The following is a 19090-nucleotide window of genomic DNA, read 5'->3' as shown; positions in this document are numbered from 1 at the left end:
ACGCAGAAAAAACACACTTCGCGATAACACCTTATCTGCCATATCAGCCAAGTACTGGCCAAGCCTCATTCCGCGACAATGACGCAAAGTTTGCAGTACAATAATGAACACTGTTATGTAACTTTCATTTTCATTCTACTCGTGCCACGTTCTTGTATTTATGTACCTAAATAAGTTTGCATACATCAAACAGTTGCATCTGCAAGCGCAGTGCAAGCGAGGGAGGGAGAGTTGTGCAAGGTCTTATCGAAAAACAAAAATAACCTAAATTTGTCGCGACTTGCTTTTGGGAAAACCGTACGTGCCTACGTCGAAAGGATAGATATAAAACATCACACGATTCGCAAAATCGGTGAATGATTATTTTTAGACCCAGAGGAGGACGATCGGTAGACCGTGTTGTCGTTGTGGTCGGTTCGCTCGCGTGTTCCTCGGAAAGTTTTTAGTGCGCAAACGAAGGCACATGAGTATCTATAGGTAGGCACAGATACGTCATACCTCACATGCAGACCACCTCGCGAACAGTTTGGATTTTGAAAAGAAAATGTCGAAAAGTGCCATAAAGTAATTGGAAATTAAGCTATTGACCTTACATGAATGCCTGCAATACGCTCGAAATCATTGAATCGACACGAAACGTAAACCACACGCCAACTAATATCGATGACGTAATCGAACACACCCCCAACATCACTGCAACCGGTGAGCAACTACTTAGATGTTTTGTGTTGTTTCGTCGTTTGTCTTGGGCATTCCTTGTGACGGGTAGTTTAGTGAATGCGGTTACAGGAGGAACTATTTTCTAGTATGCTCGCTTCATGGGCAATGGCTGTCAGAAATCGATACTGCAACTATCAGCCGGTCACTCCGAAGTGGATTCTTTTGGATCGCAGTTGAAGCACTTGACATGCCTACTTGAAGCTAACTGCACGATGGAATAGATAATGGGGTAATAAGAAACACTCGAATTCGTAACTGTTTTTAAATCTTATTGGATTTCGTTAGTTTTTTAATATGTTGTTATTCATAATCATAAACCTATGCGAGCAAAAACAAAAACATTGTATTGATTATGACGACCAGCTGTTTCTTATCAGCAAAAAGCATCTACGTAGTATGTGGACGGGCTCCAAGTGCTTAATTTACTCAATAAATATGCCATACTCGAATAGATTGCATGTTTCTTATAACCCCACACGGGCTCAAATTTGAGGTAGTTAGACTTTTTTTTTCTTTGAGTCTCAAATTCAACTATAAAATTGTAAAACATGGTCAATAGGGTGCTTCATTCTGAAAAAAGTGATGAATTTCTGATGGGCCACCCTCCAGTTCGATTCATAGCCCCAAAATATGAACCTGTGCAAAAATTGGTAAAGATTGATGAAGGTTTAGAGGTCGCGCCAATGATTTGAAATTTGTATGGGAATTACTATGGAAGAATTTAAAAAATCGCTTATATCGCTATAACTTTGCTTCTACTTGTCCAAATGTCGAAAAAATTTAGTATGTTATTGCTATGGCAATAAACAAAAAGCCTACAGTTGCTACGCTCAGTTTTGCCAGCGTATCAAGAATTATAAAAATGTGAAAAAATGGCAAAATAGGGTAAATTGACAGATGAATATGTACAAGGCAACAACGCCAATTTCATCGCAACAACAACAGGCTTGTTGATCATTGTCATGACAACCACATATTTTTTTTTTTCAACGTTTGGACAACTACAACCAAAGTTAGAGCAATGTAAACGAAAATCAATAATTTCCCATACTAATTCACCAAAATCTCCATACAAAATCCAAATCATTGGCGCGACCTCTAAACCTTCATCAATCTTTACCATTTTTTGCACAGGTTCATATTTTGGGGCTATGAATCGAACTGGAGGGTGGCCTATCAAAAATTCATCACTTTTTTCAAAATGAAACACCCTAATGGTCAATCATTACATCGCACAAACTACTCTAGAAGGGATAAAAAAATTAAGCCGATGATAAAACTTAAATAAATCAATCTTACAATAGGTCGTAAAGAAATTTTTTTTCTTTCGAAAAGTTAACTTCCTCACCCCTAGAATGATATATTAGAAATAATAGCTACATGTATGAAAACTCTCTAAAAATGTATAGTTTGCACACTTCCATCTTCTAAAAAAAATCATTTATCATCCAAAAGTGTGTTCAAAGGGTCATAACAAAAGATCTTATAAGGGAGCCCTATGGGATTGTAGTTTAATACCTCAAAAGTTCGGTATTGATTTGGGTCAAAAAGTTGATTTCTTTTGTTAGGAAATATTGTTATGATCGAGCAAATAATTTTCCAAAGAAAACAATTTTTACCTTTCTTGCTTGTAGACTAGTTTTGTAGAAAATTTTATGCGGATTACTTTTTCCGGAGATATATTTTTATAAGTGAAGATGACGAGGCTCGGTAGCTCAGTGGTTACCGTTTCTGCTTACTGAGCAGAAGGTCGGGAGTTCAATCCCAGGCCCGTCCCCTTCCTTGCAATTTTTCACTTTGCCTTATTCTATACCCACTACATTTTAATTAAAAAAAAACAAATTCTTCTTTAACACCGATCGCATCACTTACCACAGTGTGGGTCCTGATCTAAAAAAATAGAAATTGGATGAGTGCGCGCGCGTGTGTGTGTGTGTGTGTGTGTGTGTGTGTTTGTGTATTATAATCGCTCTACCAAAAACGATCCCTGCGTGTGCGTGTGCAACCTTTCCCCACATCCAACATCCCAGTGATTTCTCGTGGAAGCGCAGAGGATTTCTCGGTTTCCTTCACAGCGAGTACCACGTCAACACATTCCTTCCCATTCCCTAGTTGACCTGCATTCGGACACGGCCCGCGCTGGTATTGCTAAATATTAGTTCTTACACATTGAGGATGAATGTTAGTCCCAAACATCATCTGTTGGTTCTCTGTGTAATTGCAGCTGATCTGGTAATAACAGAGCAGCAATCGTGGGCGGTCAATCATGTTGACGTATATTTCGTCATCGATCAAAGTGCAACCCTTGTGTTTCGTCAAAACAAGGTCGTACAAGAGCCTTGCACGCTTTTTGGCCACGGAATTCTGCTTCATGTGCTGGTTCGGATGTTTACTGGCTTGGTACGACTTGTATTCTTCCCTGGCAAGGATGTTCTGCACCGTTTGAAAGTTGGTGTTGTAGCTTCTGGCCACATCGCAGATTGAAAGACCGGGGTTGGCTTTAACGCCCCTCAACACCTTGCTGCGCAGCTGACGATCCCTGGTTCCAGTTTTTTCGTAAGTCCGCTGATTCCTTTCCACACTCTGGGTTTCCTTGTAGGTTTTGAGTACTCAACAAACTGTTGTTTTCGGTATCTTCAGCACTTTAGCCAGTTTAAACCACTCCGGATTTTCCAGGCACTAAGTATTTCGAGTTCCATTTGACGTTATTTCTGAACGCGATCGACTACTTTGATCAAACTTACACCAGTTGTTCTATATAGAAGTGTAAACAAACCACTGTCAAAGATTTTAGATTCCCAACACTAGAGGCGTGCTAGCGGCGCGCGAGGGGCATACCAATTTACATTTAGTCAGTCATTTTAGTTCTGGAAAATCAGGGAATTTCTTTAAAAATCAGGGAAATATTTCTTAATCCTCTCTGAAAAGTATTACTGATCTCACTAGTCTGATGCAATTTAATTACTCGATGTAGTTTTAGATGTTTGTAAATCAATAAAATCTTCAATTCAGCAATGGGTGTGGTTGCTCAAATGAATTATCTTAATTGCCTAAACAAAGAACATAGTCCTCTCCAGCTGCATATGTATTGTATAAAAATTACAGATGCATTACTGTAAGAACTGTCGAAATCCTATGAATAAACACGCTAGTGTTCGTGAGATTCTGCTTAGCGAACTACAGTTCTATGATTTTGGGCCGTCCCTGAGTGCTGGATCCAGAGAGACGGTAAAAATCCATTTACATCTTTGAGTAGAGCTATACATTGTTGGTTGTGACAAAACTAATGCTCTAAGTGGATTAGCGCGTTTCTGGGTGGCGCTGTGTTTAATTCGGTCCAACAAAAATTAAACCTCTGAAAATGGGTTGGAGTGTCTTTGTGTAAATGCAAGACTGGCTAAAAGTTAGTAGATATATTTCTGAATAATTGTAATTCTAGTTCCTCATTGTGTGCTTAAGAGCCGGATGATTTCAGACAATAAGCTATCAAATAAAAATTTGGAATTATGATCCTGCTTGGATGGACGATTTTTTGATTGCGTGGAGTAGCAGAGTATGATTAAATATTGAACTCACGGTCATATGGACCAAAATTTCTAATTTTATGAAAGCACAGCTCTAAATATCAAATTTAGCTGATTATGCTGATGGAAAAAAAGTGGAAGGCAACCCCAAGTAACCAACTGCTTACTGCTAAATAAAAATCGGACTTCCCGGATGTCACGAAGACCTTAAGCCGTAAGTTAGCTTTATATAGATACCGACAACTCGGCCGGCCCAGACGAAATAGGTTATCCCCTTTAAAAAAATCTTCCTATCGGCGTGATCCTGGTGACTTTCCGGCCGCTTGGCGAGAAAGTTTGGTGATCCCGATCCCAAAGACCAACGCCACCACACGAGATACCGATAAATTCCGTCCGATTGCGTTAACCAGCTGCGCAAGCAAGGTGCTGGAACGCATGGTCAATCGTCGACTTAGCGCTGCATTAGAGGAAAAGGGATACCTTGACCACCGGCAGCACGCCTTCCGGACAGGAAAGGGAACCTCCAGGTATTTAACTTCGCTGCGAGAACTGTTAAAGGACACGCAGGAAAAGGGCCACCACGCGGAGATCATCTCCTTGGATATCTCCAAGGCCTTCAACAGAACATGGACGCCGTTAGTACTTCAAGAGCTGGGGATTCAAAGGAAATATCCTTTCCTTTATTTCAGTGGCGGTGCCCTAATCTCAATCTACCTGTTCAACAACTTTCAAAACTTAAACAAACAAAACAATATTGGTACCAATGAATACAAATCAGTGAAACTAGAAGGCCCTATGTCTTTTGAAACTGATTCGAATGTAAAAATGACCCTACATAACGTTTTCAAAGTTGTTGAACAGGTAAAAAGTGAGGTTACGCGACGCCACTGCTTTATTTGAGGCTTTCTGGCAAGACGATCGTTTAAAGTCGCCGTGTGAAACACCAAGTCTTCTTCTTTCTTGGAGGAAACAGGAGTGCCGTGGTGACGATTTTCATAATAGCGATAAACCGGATCTTTACTTGTTTGCCACTCAACATCCACATTTTCGTCTACGCCGATGACGTGCTAATTGTGGCCACCGGCCGCACCATCGCAAGGACGCGCATCCAAACACAAGCAGCTGTAACGGCAGTTGCCAAATGGGCGGCCTCAGCCGGGTTCCAACTCTCAGCAGCAAAGAGTATCCGCTGTCACGTCTGCGCTTCCGGTCACCGAGTCGACGGCGCTTCTATCAAGATCGGGGATCAACCGATCCCCCTGAAAAAAAAACGATGCACATCTTGGGCGTTCTAGTTGATTGACACTTATCCTTCACGCAACACTTCCAGAGCGTTAAGGATAGTTGCAAGATTCACATAAAACCTTATCAAAACAATCTCCATGCCGCACCGCACCAACAACCGAGCTATCCGGCTGCATGTAGCCAAGGCAGTTATTGACATCCGTCTACTCTACTGTCTGGAGCTCACCGCAATGGCCAAGGACAAGCTGTTGCAAGTCCTTGTATCAGTTTACAACGGCTACAGGTAGTTTCAGGTCTCCTGCCCTCGACGCCGGCCAACACAGCCTGCGCTGAAGTCGGGGTACTTCCTTTCCGGTATCGAATCGACACCGCAGACGCCATCAAATCGGCTGCCTACTTGGCAAAAACATCGGGTAACGAATGGATCTATCTCCTCGATAACCAATATATCTCCCCCAATAACCAAGAGCCAAGGAGGAAAAAGTTGGCAATCGAGACCGTTAAACATCGAAAGCCGAATTAAGGACCAGTTTAGGGTAGGAGACAACTCGGCGGCGCTCAGACATTCCGTCGCGGAGATGCTAAACTCCGGGTACCCCAGGCATATGCCCCGTTTTACGGACGGTTCCAAATCGCAAAACGGAGTTGGGATAGACATTGCGGGAAAGATCTCTCCAACGAGCTTGAGCCTACCGCCACAATGCTTTGTTTTTTTTCTACAGAGGCAGCGGCGATTTTCGAAGCAGCAATCACCCGATCGACCAGTCCTAAATCGCACTGCACCTCCTAAACCTCGCGGTGCTGTTTCGATGAAGGAGCGTGGAGCTCCGCTGCTTCTGTATACACGCTTAGATTTTTTTACAGGAGTTAGCATTTTTACTGGATTTTTGGATTACTGACTCGGTTAAAATTCAAATGACTGTTATTCGTAAAGATTGGATAAAATCGAAAATTTTTATTTTTCATCATTACACGGGGTTAACAGAAGTTAGTCTGTAAATTTTCGTAACAGATTTTCTCAACTTTGAATTTTTCACAGATTTTTTAAATTTTACCGCAATTCAAAAACTCGGTAAAAATTACTGACTCGATAAGTGTGTACTGATGTATGGTTGGTGAAGAGGCTAGCATGTGGAGGGTATTCTCGGGCTAGTGAATGCCACCCATCCCCACTTATAGTTCAGTAATACACTATTTATTCATTTCTGTTTGATATGTTTACAAAGTTTGCAAACAGAAATGAGCATTGCAGTGTAGTTACCAATTTTCCAAGTCATAGACTTCAGATAACTGTTCAAAGTCCCAGATTTTTTATAACGGAATCATGAACAAAAAAGAAAGCAAAGAGCACTATGACAAACGTGATCGGTCTGAAAATATGTAAAACCCGGAACCAAACACCCTGTATATAGATCTAATAGACAGTCAAGCAAATAAGGGATACTTCGTCTGTCCACCTAAAAAATAGCATATTTCAATAGAAGTCTGACTATTTCTTTAACCACACGATCAAACATAACAAGAAGTATTGAGATTAGAATTTTGAACTATTGTGCCCAATAGTTCTCTTGACCTGATGAACATACATGACGAAAACTAGTGACCATTTCAATCTAAATAGTAGAGGATAGAGCTGAATCTTTTGGCGTTCAAAATTTTAATCAAAATAAAAATCATCAGAATTATATATCCACACAATGAATACCTATATCTCGAACCAGTTTGCAGATAGACATAATATTTCTTCAGCAAAAAAAACTACACTACACACTTTACAGTACACTACTACATGAACAACATTCAGAACAGTCACAAAGTGGATGTTTTCCGTCTATATTGGTTCGAGAAAAACAGTTTGTATCGTATCAATCTATTAATATGTTCAGATCATCGCTGATGTAATGTAATTTAGGTAATGAGCACTCATGATTTTTGATATTATAGTCTATATTACGTGATATAAGCTAAAGTCGTACTATAATCCGCTTCAAACTTACACAAACACCTGTCTCATTTGCTCGTATTTAAATCGGTTTGCTAAAGGAACCGCGTGGCCCATAACCGCCTTTCCTAACTCATTCAAAAATCAATACCTCAATGAAGGGCCGGTCGGTGCTGCACTTTTGCAATGTGTATTTCTGTTTCTGAAGCATTGCCAAAAACGTGACTCAATTGGACCGATTGGTTTTGCAGACGTTCGAAAACGTGACACAAGATTGTCTAGTGGTCCGACGAAGGTGGTTATATCACGCGCGAATGGGGTAAAGTTCGTTCACCATGTGGGGGTGTGTTTCTGATGAGGGACGCTCATCTCAACCAACACTTAATTGGGAAAGTGATCCTAATAGAGAGACATTCGATTCGAACGGTTGCCATTGTGTCTCGTCGGGTGCCAATTCGATTTTGTATAATTTCGAAACTAGTTCGCAGTGGTTCTAATTGAATGATTTGTTTTCTTTGTTTCTGTTTTATCTAGGTATCCGTTTCTCGCTCGACGTCTGCCGCGATGAGGTGAAAGCTTTGTCGGCTCTGATGACCTTCAAGTGCGCCTGCGTTGATGTTCCATTCGGTGGTGCCAAGGCTGGAGTGAAAATCGACCCCAAGAAATATTCCGAACATGAGCTAGAGAAGATCACCCGTCGCTTCGCCCTGGAGCTGGCGAAGAAGGGCTTCATCGGGCCGGGTATTGACGTTCCGGCTCCGGATATGGGAACTGGCGAACGTGAGATGTCCTGGATTGCCGACACCTACGCCAAGACCATCGGTCATCTGGACATTAACGCCCACGCTTGCGTCACCGGTAAGCCAATCAATCAGGGCGGTATCCATGGCCGTGTCTCGGCCACTGGTCGCGGTGTCTTCCACGGATTGGACAACTTCATCAAGGAGGCTAACTACATGGCCATGATCGGTACCACCCCCGGCTGGGGCGGCAAGTCTTTCATCGTGCAAGGTTTCGGTAATGTCGGTCTGCACTCGTGCCGTTACCTGTGCCGTGCCGGTGCTACCTGTATTGGTATCATTGAACATGATGGTTCCATCTTCAACCCGCAGGGAATTGACCCCAAGGTAAGTATCAACATGTGAGCGATCTACTGTTCATGCATCTCACCGATGTCACTCTTTATCACAGGCTCTGGAAGACTACAAGAACGAACATGGAACGATTGTTGGATTCCCTGGTGCTTTGCCGTACGAAGGTGAAAATCTGATGTACGAGCCATGCGATATCTTCATTCCGGCTGCCATCGAGCAGGTTATCACTAGTGAAAACGCCGGCAAGATCAACGCCAAGGTAGGTTGCGATTTTCTCAAGTGAAGCAGGGCTGTGGTCACTGGCATTACTCTCCCCGTACTTGTAGATCATCGCTGAAGCTGCCAACGGTCCAACCACTCCAGCCGCCGACAGGATCTTAATCGATCGCAACATTCTGGTCATCCCAGATCTGTACATCAACGCCGGTGGTGTGACCGTTTCGTTCTTCGAGTGGCTCAAGAATCTAAACCACGTCTCGTACGGTCGTCTGACGTTCAAGTACGAGCGCGAGTCCAACTACCACCTGCTCGGTGAGTACCCGCCCAGTTCTGCACCACATGCCACATTACGCGCTTTTATTTTTTGGCTCATTTTCAGTTTCATCATCCGGTTTATGGGTATACCTAGATTGTTTAGCTATTTTTAACTCCACCATCGTGTCATTTGGTTGGTAGTGGGCGGAAAGCGCACACCATCATTCATCAATCATCACCCTAGGCGTATGGGTTTGGAGTTTTCAATTTCGATTTCCCCAATCCCCTATTTTGTTGTTTACCCATTTAACTTCTTCTTTTTTTCTAAGGAATGCGTGGTTTTGCCTGTTTTGTTGTTAAACTACGGTGTCATGCTATGTGCGCACTACGAAGTTATAACATGTTATAACTCTGAAGTCTGAACAAGGCACAAAGCAGTAAAGTTCAAGATTATGAGCAACCGCTACAAGTTAGGTTTGCCGTGGGCTGGTTCGTCTCATCTCAACCCTACAGTATTATTTATATATACATACATATAACTACTTTTTGCTGTTTTTTTTTAATTCCAACTTGTCGTAGACAAATTTTGACCACTGTCTAAAATTTCTCAGCCAGCAATTGTCGGAAAAGGTTGAAAAATCCTGCTTTGATTAGCGTTTACCTTTATCTGGTGATTTCGCATTTGTCGGTCCTGGAAGAATCTTGTTTTTTCTATTTTTTTTATGCTCTGTAAACCAGGGTTGGGTAGTGAAGCGAGGACTTCGCGCGAAAAATTTCGTCACGGTTTACTGAAACCAATCTTTTATTCATGCATCCGATGTTTAATCAACTGATAAATGTCCAAGAACTAACATGGTGAAGAAATTAGAAATCAAGAAATTAGTCGACTCTCCAAAACTCGATGTCCACTAACTCGATATCGAGTTATAGAACCATAGTAAAAATTAATTTCATGGCTACTGTGATAGCAATTTTGCATGGGATTGTTATTCTATAACTCGATAATTCTATAACTCGATGGTCCCTTCAATATCGAGTTGTAGAGAGTTCACTGTATTTACACGAACCATGCCTAAGAAACCGAAGTTTTTCAAAACACGTAAAACTTCGTAATAAGTACATGGTCGAATAGTTCGAAATTCAAAAAAACAAACAATTCTCACTCTACGGAGTTTAAAAATTAAACACATTTTTCACGATTTTTGCAATATTTTCGGCAATTTTTAACGAAAACACAGCAGGCTGGGCTTGAAAGCTGACGTGTTTTTCGTATTTTTTGACAGCGAATTAAACATTTTTTGTTTTAAAATTGTTAATTTGTGTGCTGAAATTTAGTTTCAAGTGCACATAAAGTTATCATTTAGTGATATATCGTGTTTTGCCTGTGATTGACTTGAGTGACTCGGTTGACCTTGAATCTAACCTCCAGAATCTACGACGCAGCTTCAATTCTATTGTTCGGTGAAGGTTTTCATTGCCTCCCGGGAGCCCGATTCTTTGAGTTCGGATGGCACACTTTCGGCGTGAGAGATTTGTCACCATTGGCGATTTTGAACCCGGTCCGGTTGGTGAATTAGCCCGAGAACGTGTTGATAATGTGTCCGTCGCGAGTTTTGATGGTGATTCGTGCCGTGAATCAGCAAGTTTTCCACTTGCAAAAGTGCTCGGCTGCTGGTCTCTCGCCGGTTCCGGAGATTGCGAGCAATATGAAAGATGCCTCGCTGGATACGCCCAAGACTGGACGGGTGGTAGCTGGTGGCCGCGAACGGTTCCTGGGGAAAGCACTAAACGCAAACCACTTCCCAGATGACCATGGGAAAGCAAGAAAATGTGTGTTCGTTGAAGGAAGTATTATGACAAAGGTGCATCACGAAATGAGTTGCAAAGCTTAGAGAAAATCAAAACTACGGAACGCATTGATTGGAGGATCAAGTTAACATGGTGAGATCGTGAGTCGTGACTCTCCAGATATTCTGAAATGGGTTGGTGGATCTGCAATAGAGCTATCACCTTCTAACTCCCGGACTGTCTACAATGACCATAACTGCAACATTGTAGAGAGAGTTCTTCCATAATAACACAGCCGGCCAGTGGGGGTTAGATTGAACACACACACACACACACACATCTTCGGCAATTTTCAACGAACAAAATTTTGTTGGAAAGGGCAGTTGTTTTCCCTAATATCTCTTTTTGCCGGCGCCGGTGGTATAGTGGTAAACGTGATAGCTTTCTCACCCCATTGGGTCTGGGTTCAATCTCAGCCGAGGTCGGTGGGATTTTTCTGAGGCATAAAAATCTCTGGTCACGTCTTCCTTCGATAGGGAAGTAAAGCCGTTGGTCCCGGCCCATGTGTGTTGAATGGGTGCGATATCCTACGCAGGTGTGGAAGCTGCCTTCCTGCACATTCAGTTGGCGCCAATGGATGGACTGTCAAATTTGTTTTTGCAAAAAGCATTTGTTCGGTCATTAAGCTGTTTTAAAAACTATACTTCATTTTCAAACAATTTTCTTTATTTATTTATTTATTTATTTATTTCATCAACCGATGTAGACTAGTACAAATACATATACAAATTTGTTTTTCTTAAGAATATTAAAAAATATATTGTCAGCTATTATATTTTTACTTCCTACGAGTTATGATTCCGTATGGAGTTAAAATATTGTTTTAGTTTATGCCGAGACATTGAAAAGTCAATGGTTTCGCAGTATTGATTGTAAGACGCCATCATGCGATTTAATGGCCCAAATTTTGCATAATTTGTGCGATGATGGGTTACGGCAAATAAATTTCGATTTCTGAGTTGTCGAGTAGGTACATAAAAATTTAATTTTGATAAAAGTTCTGCTGAGTTAATGCGCTGCGAAACGATATCGTTTACAAACGAAACCATTGCATATTCACGACGCTCTTTTAATGTTTGTATGTTTATAAGCATGCAGCGTGCTTCATATGATGGAAGAGGAAATGATGTCCAACCTAATTTACGAAGGGCATATAATAGAAATTGCTTTTGTACTGATTCTAATCTTTCTTCGTGCGTGATTGAAAATGGAGACCATACAATGCTGCAATATTCCAGTATTGACCTCACATAGGCAATATATAGTGTTTTAATTGTGTATGGGTCCTGAAAGTTATAGCAAAAGCGCTTGATAAAGCCTAGCATGTTATTTGCCCTGTGAATAATTGTATTGTAATGGTCTATGAAAGTTAGTTTGGAGTCTAAGATAATCCCTAAATCCCTGACTCTTTCACATTTTTCTACATTCTGATTTCCTAATGCAATTGAAATGTTTGATGGTGTTCTTTTTCTGCTAAATGATATTAAGTTGCATTTTTTTACATTCAGTTCTAATAGGCTTTTTTTACACCATGTGTAGAATATGTGTATTTCACTCTGGAATATATTGATGTCTTCATCATTTTTTATTTCCAAAAAGAGCTTCATGTCGTCGGCATAGATTAGCAATTTTATTTTTTTGAGAATGAAGGAAATGTCGTTTACGTACAGAATAAAAAGAAGAGGTCCCAGATGAGAGCCTTGCGGGACTCCTGAGGTGACTTGAATTGGGGTCGATTTCTTTCCGTTGAATTTAATTATTTGTTGGCGGTTAGTTAAATATGATTCAAGCCATTTCAGGAGTCCTGGCTCAATTCCAATTTCTTTCAATTTGAAAAGAAGCATTGGTATGTCAATTCGGTCAAATGCCTTGCTAAAGTCTGTATAGAGAGCTTCTACGTGGTTTCCATTATCCATTGCATTTAATGAATAGTCTATAAATTCAAGTAAATTTGTCGAGGTCGAACGTCCTTTAAAGAAGCCGTGTTGCATGTCAGTAATTCTATTTTTGGTTTGAAGAAATAATTTTTCATTTACAATTGCCTCGAAAAGCTTTGGAATGCAAGAGATAATGGCTATTCCACGATAATTACGTACGTCAGATTTTCGGCCAGATTTAAAAATAGGTACTAAAAATGAGCTTTTCCATATTTTTGGGAAGGTTCCGGATTCCAGTGACATATTAAAAAGCCAAAACAATGGAGCAGTGAGTTCCATTGCTAGACTTTTTAAAAATACTGGAGGAATTCCGTCAGGTCCAGGACCTTTTGAGGCGTCTAAATTCTTTAAAGCCTGCAAAATATCCTGCACCTGAAGTTGATTGACGCCAATGTCCCTTGAAAATTCTGGATGAAATGCAAAATAATCGCGGTCGCGATCTTCATCGGAAAATGTCGTATAGATTTCTTGAAAAAAAATTGCAAAAAGCTTACAATTTTTTTCCGAGCTATCCCCGACACGTTCGTCAAGATGCATTATTGATGGAAAATAGTCAGATTTTAATTTGGTTTTTACGTAATTAAAGAAGTTCTTTGGGCAGGACTTTATTTCAAGTTCAGTTTTTGAATTAAATTCTTCAAATGCATTACTGATGGCTAAATCTAGTTGATCGCATAAGTCCAAATAGATAGCCAAATTTTCACAATTATTGTGTTTTTTGTAATGTTTATGTGCTTTCTGTTTTCGATTTTTTAAGTTTTTTATTTGTCTGTTATACCAGACTGGATTTTTTGTGCTTCTGTAGCGTCTTTTTTTCTTCAAAGGTATTTCTTCACACTTAATATTGTTTGAAGAGATTTGCACATTCGTGCTTCCGGCAAACATGGTTTGCCGATATCTCAGCAATAGTTTGGTTGCTGAGTTTCGGAATATATTTTGCTGAATCTCAACAAATAAATGTATAGTAACTAATCTCAGCAAAAAATTGCCGAGCAGGCGAAAATAAAACAAAGTTTGTGCATTTCATGTTTACAAAATTGTTCGAATATTCCTATTAACCGATATTAAAAAGGTTAAGAAATAAAATAAATATGTCATGTCCTTCATCTACCATTTAGCCTGATTGAAAAGAACTTATACAGACCAAAACTGCTTAATTTAGCTTGATTGGCTATGTAAACCTCAATAATAATTAAAAAAAAAAGATCTTGAATCAACTCTTCATCACAAATTACTGAGATCCGTCTGATGGTTGGCATATTAATGATATCCCAAAACCTTCACAACGTAAAACAAGCGAACGCCCCGTAACGTGGGTAGATCACCGTTTCGGGGTACGTTACGGGATTTAAGATCTACCACCGATTCCTAGTCTTGATTACTTCAAACTAGGGGAACAGGACGAGTTTAACGTTTTGTCTGTGAGCAGCGACCATTACTGGTGATTGTTATTTGCCATGAATGTAAGTCTCACTGCGTGACAAAACGGTCTGTCAGCAATGATCGGTTGATGCGTTGACGAGTGTCGCGTGAGTGTCATGATATTTTACATCACTGAGTAGCGCTGCGCTTGAGCGAAGGTGGAAACAACGCGTCGAGCAAATACACAAACCGCTCTTCTGAAGTTGGAATCTTTGCTTTCAAATCGGTTCGGATCATTGAGCGGCAGATGACGCGATTGTGGTTGTCTCATGCCGATTGTATGAGAATATGGAGGAGTTGCTAGTCCTCTTGATGTCTTCTCAAATACCAGGTGCATTAACTGGCACCGACTTTCGTAGCTTGGAAGGCGATGAGGATCCCTTGAAGGCAATTGTCGAAGGGCAAACCAGATGAATTGTCGTTGAATAGACTCTACTCTTTGTACACTGTTTTGGTAATAGGGATTCCATACAGGGCAGCAGTATTCTAACACCGACCAGACGAGGGAGCAGTAAAGCGACTTCAAACAGTAGATGTACGTGAAACTTTTAGCTATCCTGAAAATTAAGCCGAGCGTTCTGGATGCCTTGTCGATCACGTACGAGATATGCTGGTGGTATGACTCCCAGATCCTTAATGTGATTCACACGATGTACGTCTTCTAGGGTATAACTGAATGTAATTGGATGTTTCTTCCTTGAGAACGTGATTACTGAACATTTTGTTGAATTGGCACCAATTAGCAAAAGCGTTGAGTTGAGAAGGTGACAGTCAGCGATGGCTCGGATTCGGAGATCGATTTTCATGTCGTTTGCAAACGACCGTCGTGGACCGTCGAGGACGAAATTGACGTCGTTGAAATACGCAAGAAATATCAACGGGCCGAGGTGACTACTTTGCGAAATACCCGAAGTGGCAGGGAACGAAGGAGATCGGCAGTCGTCGATTGCAACTTCCAACTGACGATCAGATAGATAGGATGTGAAGACTGCCATTTATACCGAGCCTATCCAGTTTGGCGATCACTATAGGATGGTTCAACTTGTCGAAGGCGGCTGATAGGTCAGTGTAAATGACATCTGGTCATATATGCATATGGTCTATCATACTCTCCGTAATGTACGAGATGAGACACAGAAGGTTGGAAGTAGTCGACCGCCCTGCCATGAAACCATGCTGGTCTTCGCTCAAGTGCTGCTTGAAGGTTTCATAACGACCAACTCGAACAGTTTAGATATGGCACACATTTTTTTCTTTTGCATCCCTTCTTATGCACTGGAAACATCTCAGCTGATTAGCCAGCAGGAAGGAAACACCCCACTGGAGAGGGACATTTCGAACAGAAGACAGAGAGGAGTCACCAGGCTATCGATGTGTTGTTTGAGAAAGACGGAAGGAACTCCGTCAGGTCCTGGCTTAAATGAAGACTTCAGTTGCGAAGCCACCCTAGTTATCATAGCGAGGTCCATGTTGATAGCTGCCAAAGATTGACCATACATTGGAACATTACTGGCTGCTAGAGAAACGTGTTCGACAGGTAGGTTCTCATCCGAGAATATACTCGCAAACTCGGTTCGAAAACGACACAAAAGCTGTCTACTACATATGGTATTGCTTTATAGCAGCGCCTTTACCGATTGAGTTAAGAGAGGCCTCTATCAACGAATAATCGAAACACTTGTTTAGTTATAACCTCTTACTTAAGATATCCAATGCAATTTATAAAATTACGAACATTTTGGATGGCTCGAGTGACACTCGCCTTTGATAAAAAAAACACGTCTACTGAGGATTCATATTTCTAAAAAAAATCATCTATCAATGAAACAGTCATCGGTCGTCATTGAAAAGCAATGCAACTATGTTCTGTCAATCTAATTGAAGCTTTTATTGGCTCTGTTGTCTTGTGAATTTCAACTCTCGGCCTAGCGGTGCCGGTGGTGTAGTGGTAAGCGTGATTACCTCTCACCCCAGCAGGCCTGGGTTCAATCCCAGTCGGCGCCGCCGGGATGTTCTGAGGCATAACATCTCTGATCACGCCAGGGAAGTAAAGCCGTTGGTCCCCGGTTCATGAGTTGATGGGTCGATAGATAGGGTCCAGGTGTGGAAGCTGCCTCCCTGGCGTCGGTAGCATTGGTGCTCAGCACGGAAAACAAGATCAACGGAAAACAAATCAAGGAAAAAAAAAACTCTCGGCCTCTTTTTTGATTTTTATCTCTCAATCTATGGAATCTACACGAAACCTATTTTTGAACGAAATTTCTAGAACAGGATAAGGAACATTATGTCGTAGACTACACATTTTTATATCATATGGGTGAAAAGTTCGTAGAACAAATACTTTAAAATTCTTCACTTTTTAAGATATCTTCAAGCAAGAAACTAAGTCAAACTTCAATAAAATCACTTTGAATAGTCAACCTTTGGTCACAAAGTTGGCAGATAACACATTAAGCTTTGCTATGAAAGTTGTTACAGCAGTTTTCGTGGTTTCAGTCTCGAGATACAAATATTATAAGCCATAAATTACCTTAAAAACATAAAATTAACTTGAAGCACCTCTAAATTAACGCGACGAACAGTAATCACGGTTGACCCGGTGCATCCCGAACATTTCTGTTAGAATGAACAGGTCTAATACCCATGAGGCACTTCAAAGGTCTTCCTATTCATCTAGTTGATTTTAAGTGTAATGTAGAATCAAGGCTTCTCAACTCTTTTTAAATGATATTTGTATTTGAACAGTTTCATCGCTCAAGTTCTTTTTTCTCTGTAAAGACTTTGACCAACCAGGTGTTTTAGAAAAAAATGTTACCATTTATTATGAAGCATAGTCGGGGAACAAATCATTTCAGATCATAATCGCACTGGGATTTCAATGCTTTACAGCTTAAATGGTGCAGATGTAAGACGAATTTCAGAAAACCATTGTTCTATCATTTGTGGTTGGGATCATTTTTGTTTTCAAAAAATGTAAACCTTTCGAATTTGGCTTACACAAAAAAATAAGAACAGAAGATGAAAATGATCGCCCTCCAAGAAAATTTAAACGGAGCCCATGCACAGACAAGCGTGTTTTCGTTCGGTAGCTCTTACTTCTGTTTCTGTTTACACATTCTTTTTGTTTCTTCTCTTTCTCCTACCATTATAGCCTCTATCCAGGAATCAATTGAAAGATATGTCGATGAGGACCGTAAAGTATCACAGCTTTCAACTATTCGTTGTGTAGAACAAAGCGATAATGCAAAACAGAAATCCATCCGGCCACACACATCCTCTCTATATTCCAACCATCAGACCCCTTCCGATCCATCCGAAGACTTTTTCTCCCGATCCTTCCTTAATTTTCTTTGTTTTTTTTTTTGTTTTGTTTTAAGTTTTTCTTCCTTTCTCTGTCACTGTCTTCTTCAGTGTGTAACTTTAGTTGAATACACCTATCCTTTTCTATTTGCAACACTACTCGAACGAAAATTCACACTTTTGCATTTCACATTTGTACGTAGTTGCGAGTTTTAACACGTTTTACGATTGTTGCATACATTTGCTCAAAATGCGTGCAATCGACTCTGTGATATTAATCCATTAGATAGAAATAGTGAATTAGAGATACGATTTAACACACATGTACTGAACTAACTTGTTTGTTTTCGAAATAAGTTAGAACAATGGGGCGATTTATTTGTGATTTGAAAATATTCTGCGCTTCATCGATTTGAAGATTTGAGATTTGTGGGTGTGGCTAAATGTGAGTTGATCGTTTTGGGGTAGCCATTCGCATGTTATTGAATCTCCACGATGTCTCGGCAAATTGTATTCAAAATTTTCCACTGGGACTGTCTGAAACGAGCTGTAACTAATTATTGGAGAAAATGCTTCTCCTATGGATGAAATCATACCTGTGCTAACCGAGTCATCATAGCGATTTAGCGTTTTCACATGCATGTCCTATCTTTGGTTGTTTCCGTTTTGTTCTACATCATTCCGCCTGCAATGCTTCATCCCATCCCGCAATCGGCCTCAGTCGCACTAACGGAAGTTATCCTTCCGATCGTTATTTTTTTTCTTTCTTCTATCAACGTCAATTGCAGAGTCGGTGCAAGCCTCGCTGGAAAGACGCTTCGGCAATGTTGGCGGTAAGATTCCCGTCACCCCATCGGAAGCGTTCCAGAAGCGCATTTCCGGTGCCTCGGAGAAGGACATTGTCCACTCCGGTCTGGACTACACCATGGAACGTTCGGCCCGTGCCATCATGAAGACCGCCATGAAGTACAACCTCGGTCTCGATCTGCGTTCGGCTGCGTACGTCAACTCGATCGAAAAGATCTTCCAAACCTACAGAGATGCTGGCCTTGCTTTCTAATAGAGAGCATCCCCGGCATTCGTATATCCTCGCAGGCAAGGTAAAACAAACAAACACGATTGTGGTTTCTGCAGCAGATTCGGACAGCATAGGCAGCAAAGCAGGACTAGCAGAACTAAACACCCCAACGCAAACCGAAACTGCCACAATCCGATATTTCAACGTTACTTAAAAAAAAATCTATTCGCGAGTAAGCCTAAAGTATCACGTCTCAAATTAAATAATGCAACCACGATGATAGTTATTACCGAAACTATAGGAAAACATGCAAAAATACACGCTTTTGCAGCGTGTGAATCTTATTAAGATAGACCAGTTTTTTCGTTGAACTTTGTGCTATTAGAAACATTAGAAACAGTTTTTTTTCTCACATTGTCGTGCGTACTTTTGTTAACAACGATACTCCCCTTCTTAATTGTTTCCCCCTATTTAGTTTGTCGTCTTACGTGTACATTCTACAAATACTTGTAAAGGTCACTTGAAATTATATGTGTCGTTAGTTTTATACATCAATCTGAACTTGA

At 40.8% G+C, this 19090-nt stretch overlaps 1 protein-coding gene across 2 annotated transcripts in view; it reads left to right on the top strand.

The window, feature by feature from the left end:
* Gdh (glutamate dehydrogenase, mitochondrial) overlaps nucleotides 1-18620 on the top strand; it is a 44737-nt gene extending 26117 nt beyond the window's left edge. The window contains exons 3-7 of one of the 2 annotated variants that reach the window (XM_065221732.1): nucleotides 7966-8558; nucleotides 8623-8784; nucleotides 8852-9056; nucleotides 17358-17399; nucleotides 18295-18620. In XM_065221732.1, the coding sequence (XP_065077804.1) occupies nucleotides 7966-8558; nucleotides 8623-8784; nucleotides 8852-9056; nucleotides 17358-17399; nucleotides 18295-18566 (1274 nt within the window). In that variant the 3' untranslated portion in view covers nucleotides 18567-18620. The remainder of the gene's footprint in view (nucleotides 1-7965; nucleotides 8559-8622; nucleotides 8785-8851; nucleotides 9057-17357; nucleotides 17400-18294) is intronic. The other variant, XM_065221733.1, reaches the window with a different exon arrangement.
* The last annotated feature ends 470 nt before the right edge of the window (nucleotides 18621-19090 follow it).

The sequence above is a fragment of the Ochlerotatus camptorhynchus genome, unplaced genomic scaffold (genome assembly GCF_037179485.1).
Source record: "Ochlerotatus camptorhynchus isolate MF236.1 unplaced genomic scaffold, CSIRO-AGI_Acam_v1.1 ptg000147l, whole genome shotgun sequence".
NCBI lineage: Eukaryota > Metazoa > Arthropoda > Insecta > Diptera > Culicidae > Ochlerotatus > Ochlerotatus camptorhynchus.
The sequence above is the reverse complement of the archived record's forward strand: the minus strand, read 5'-3'. Positions and strand labels throughout refer to the sequence as shown.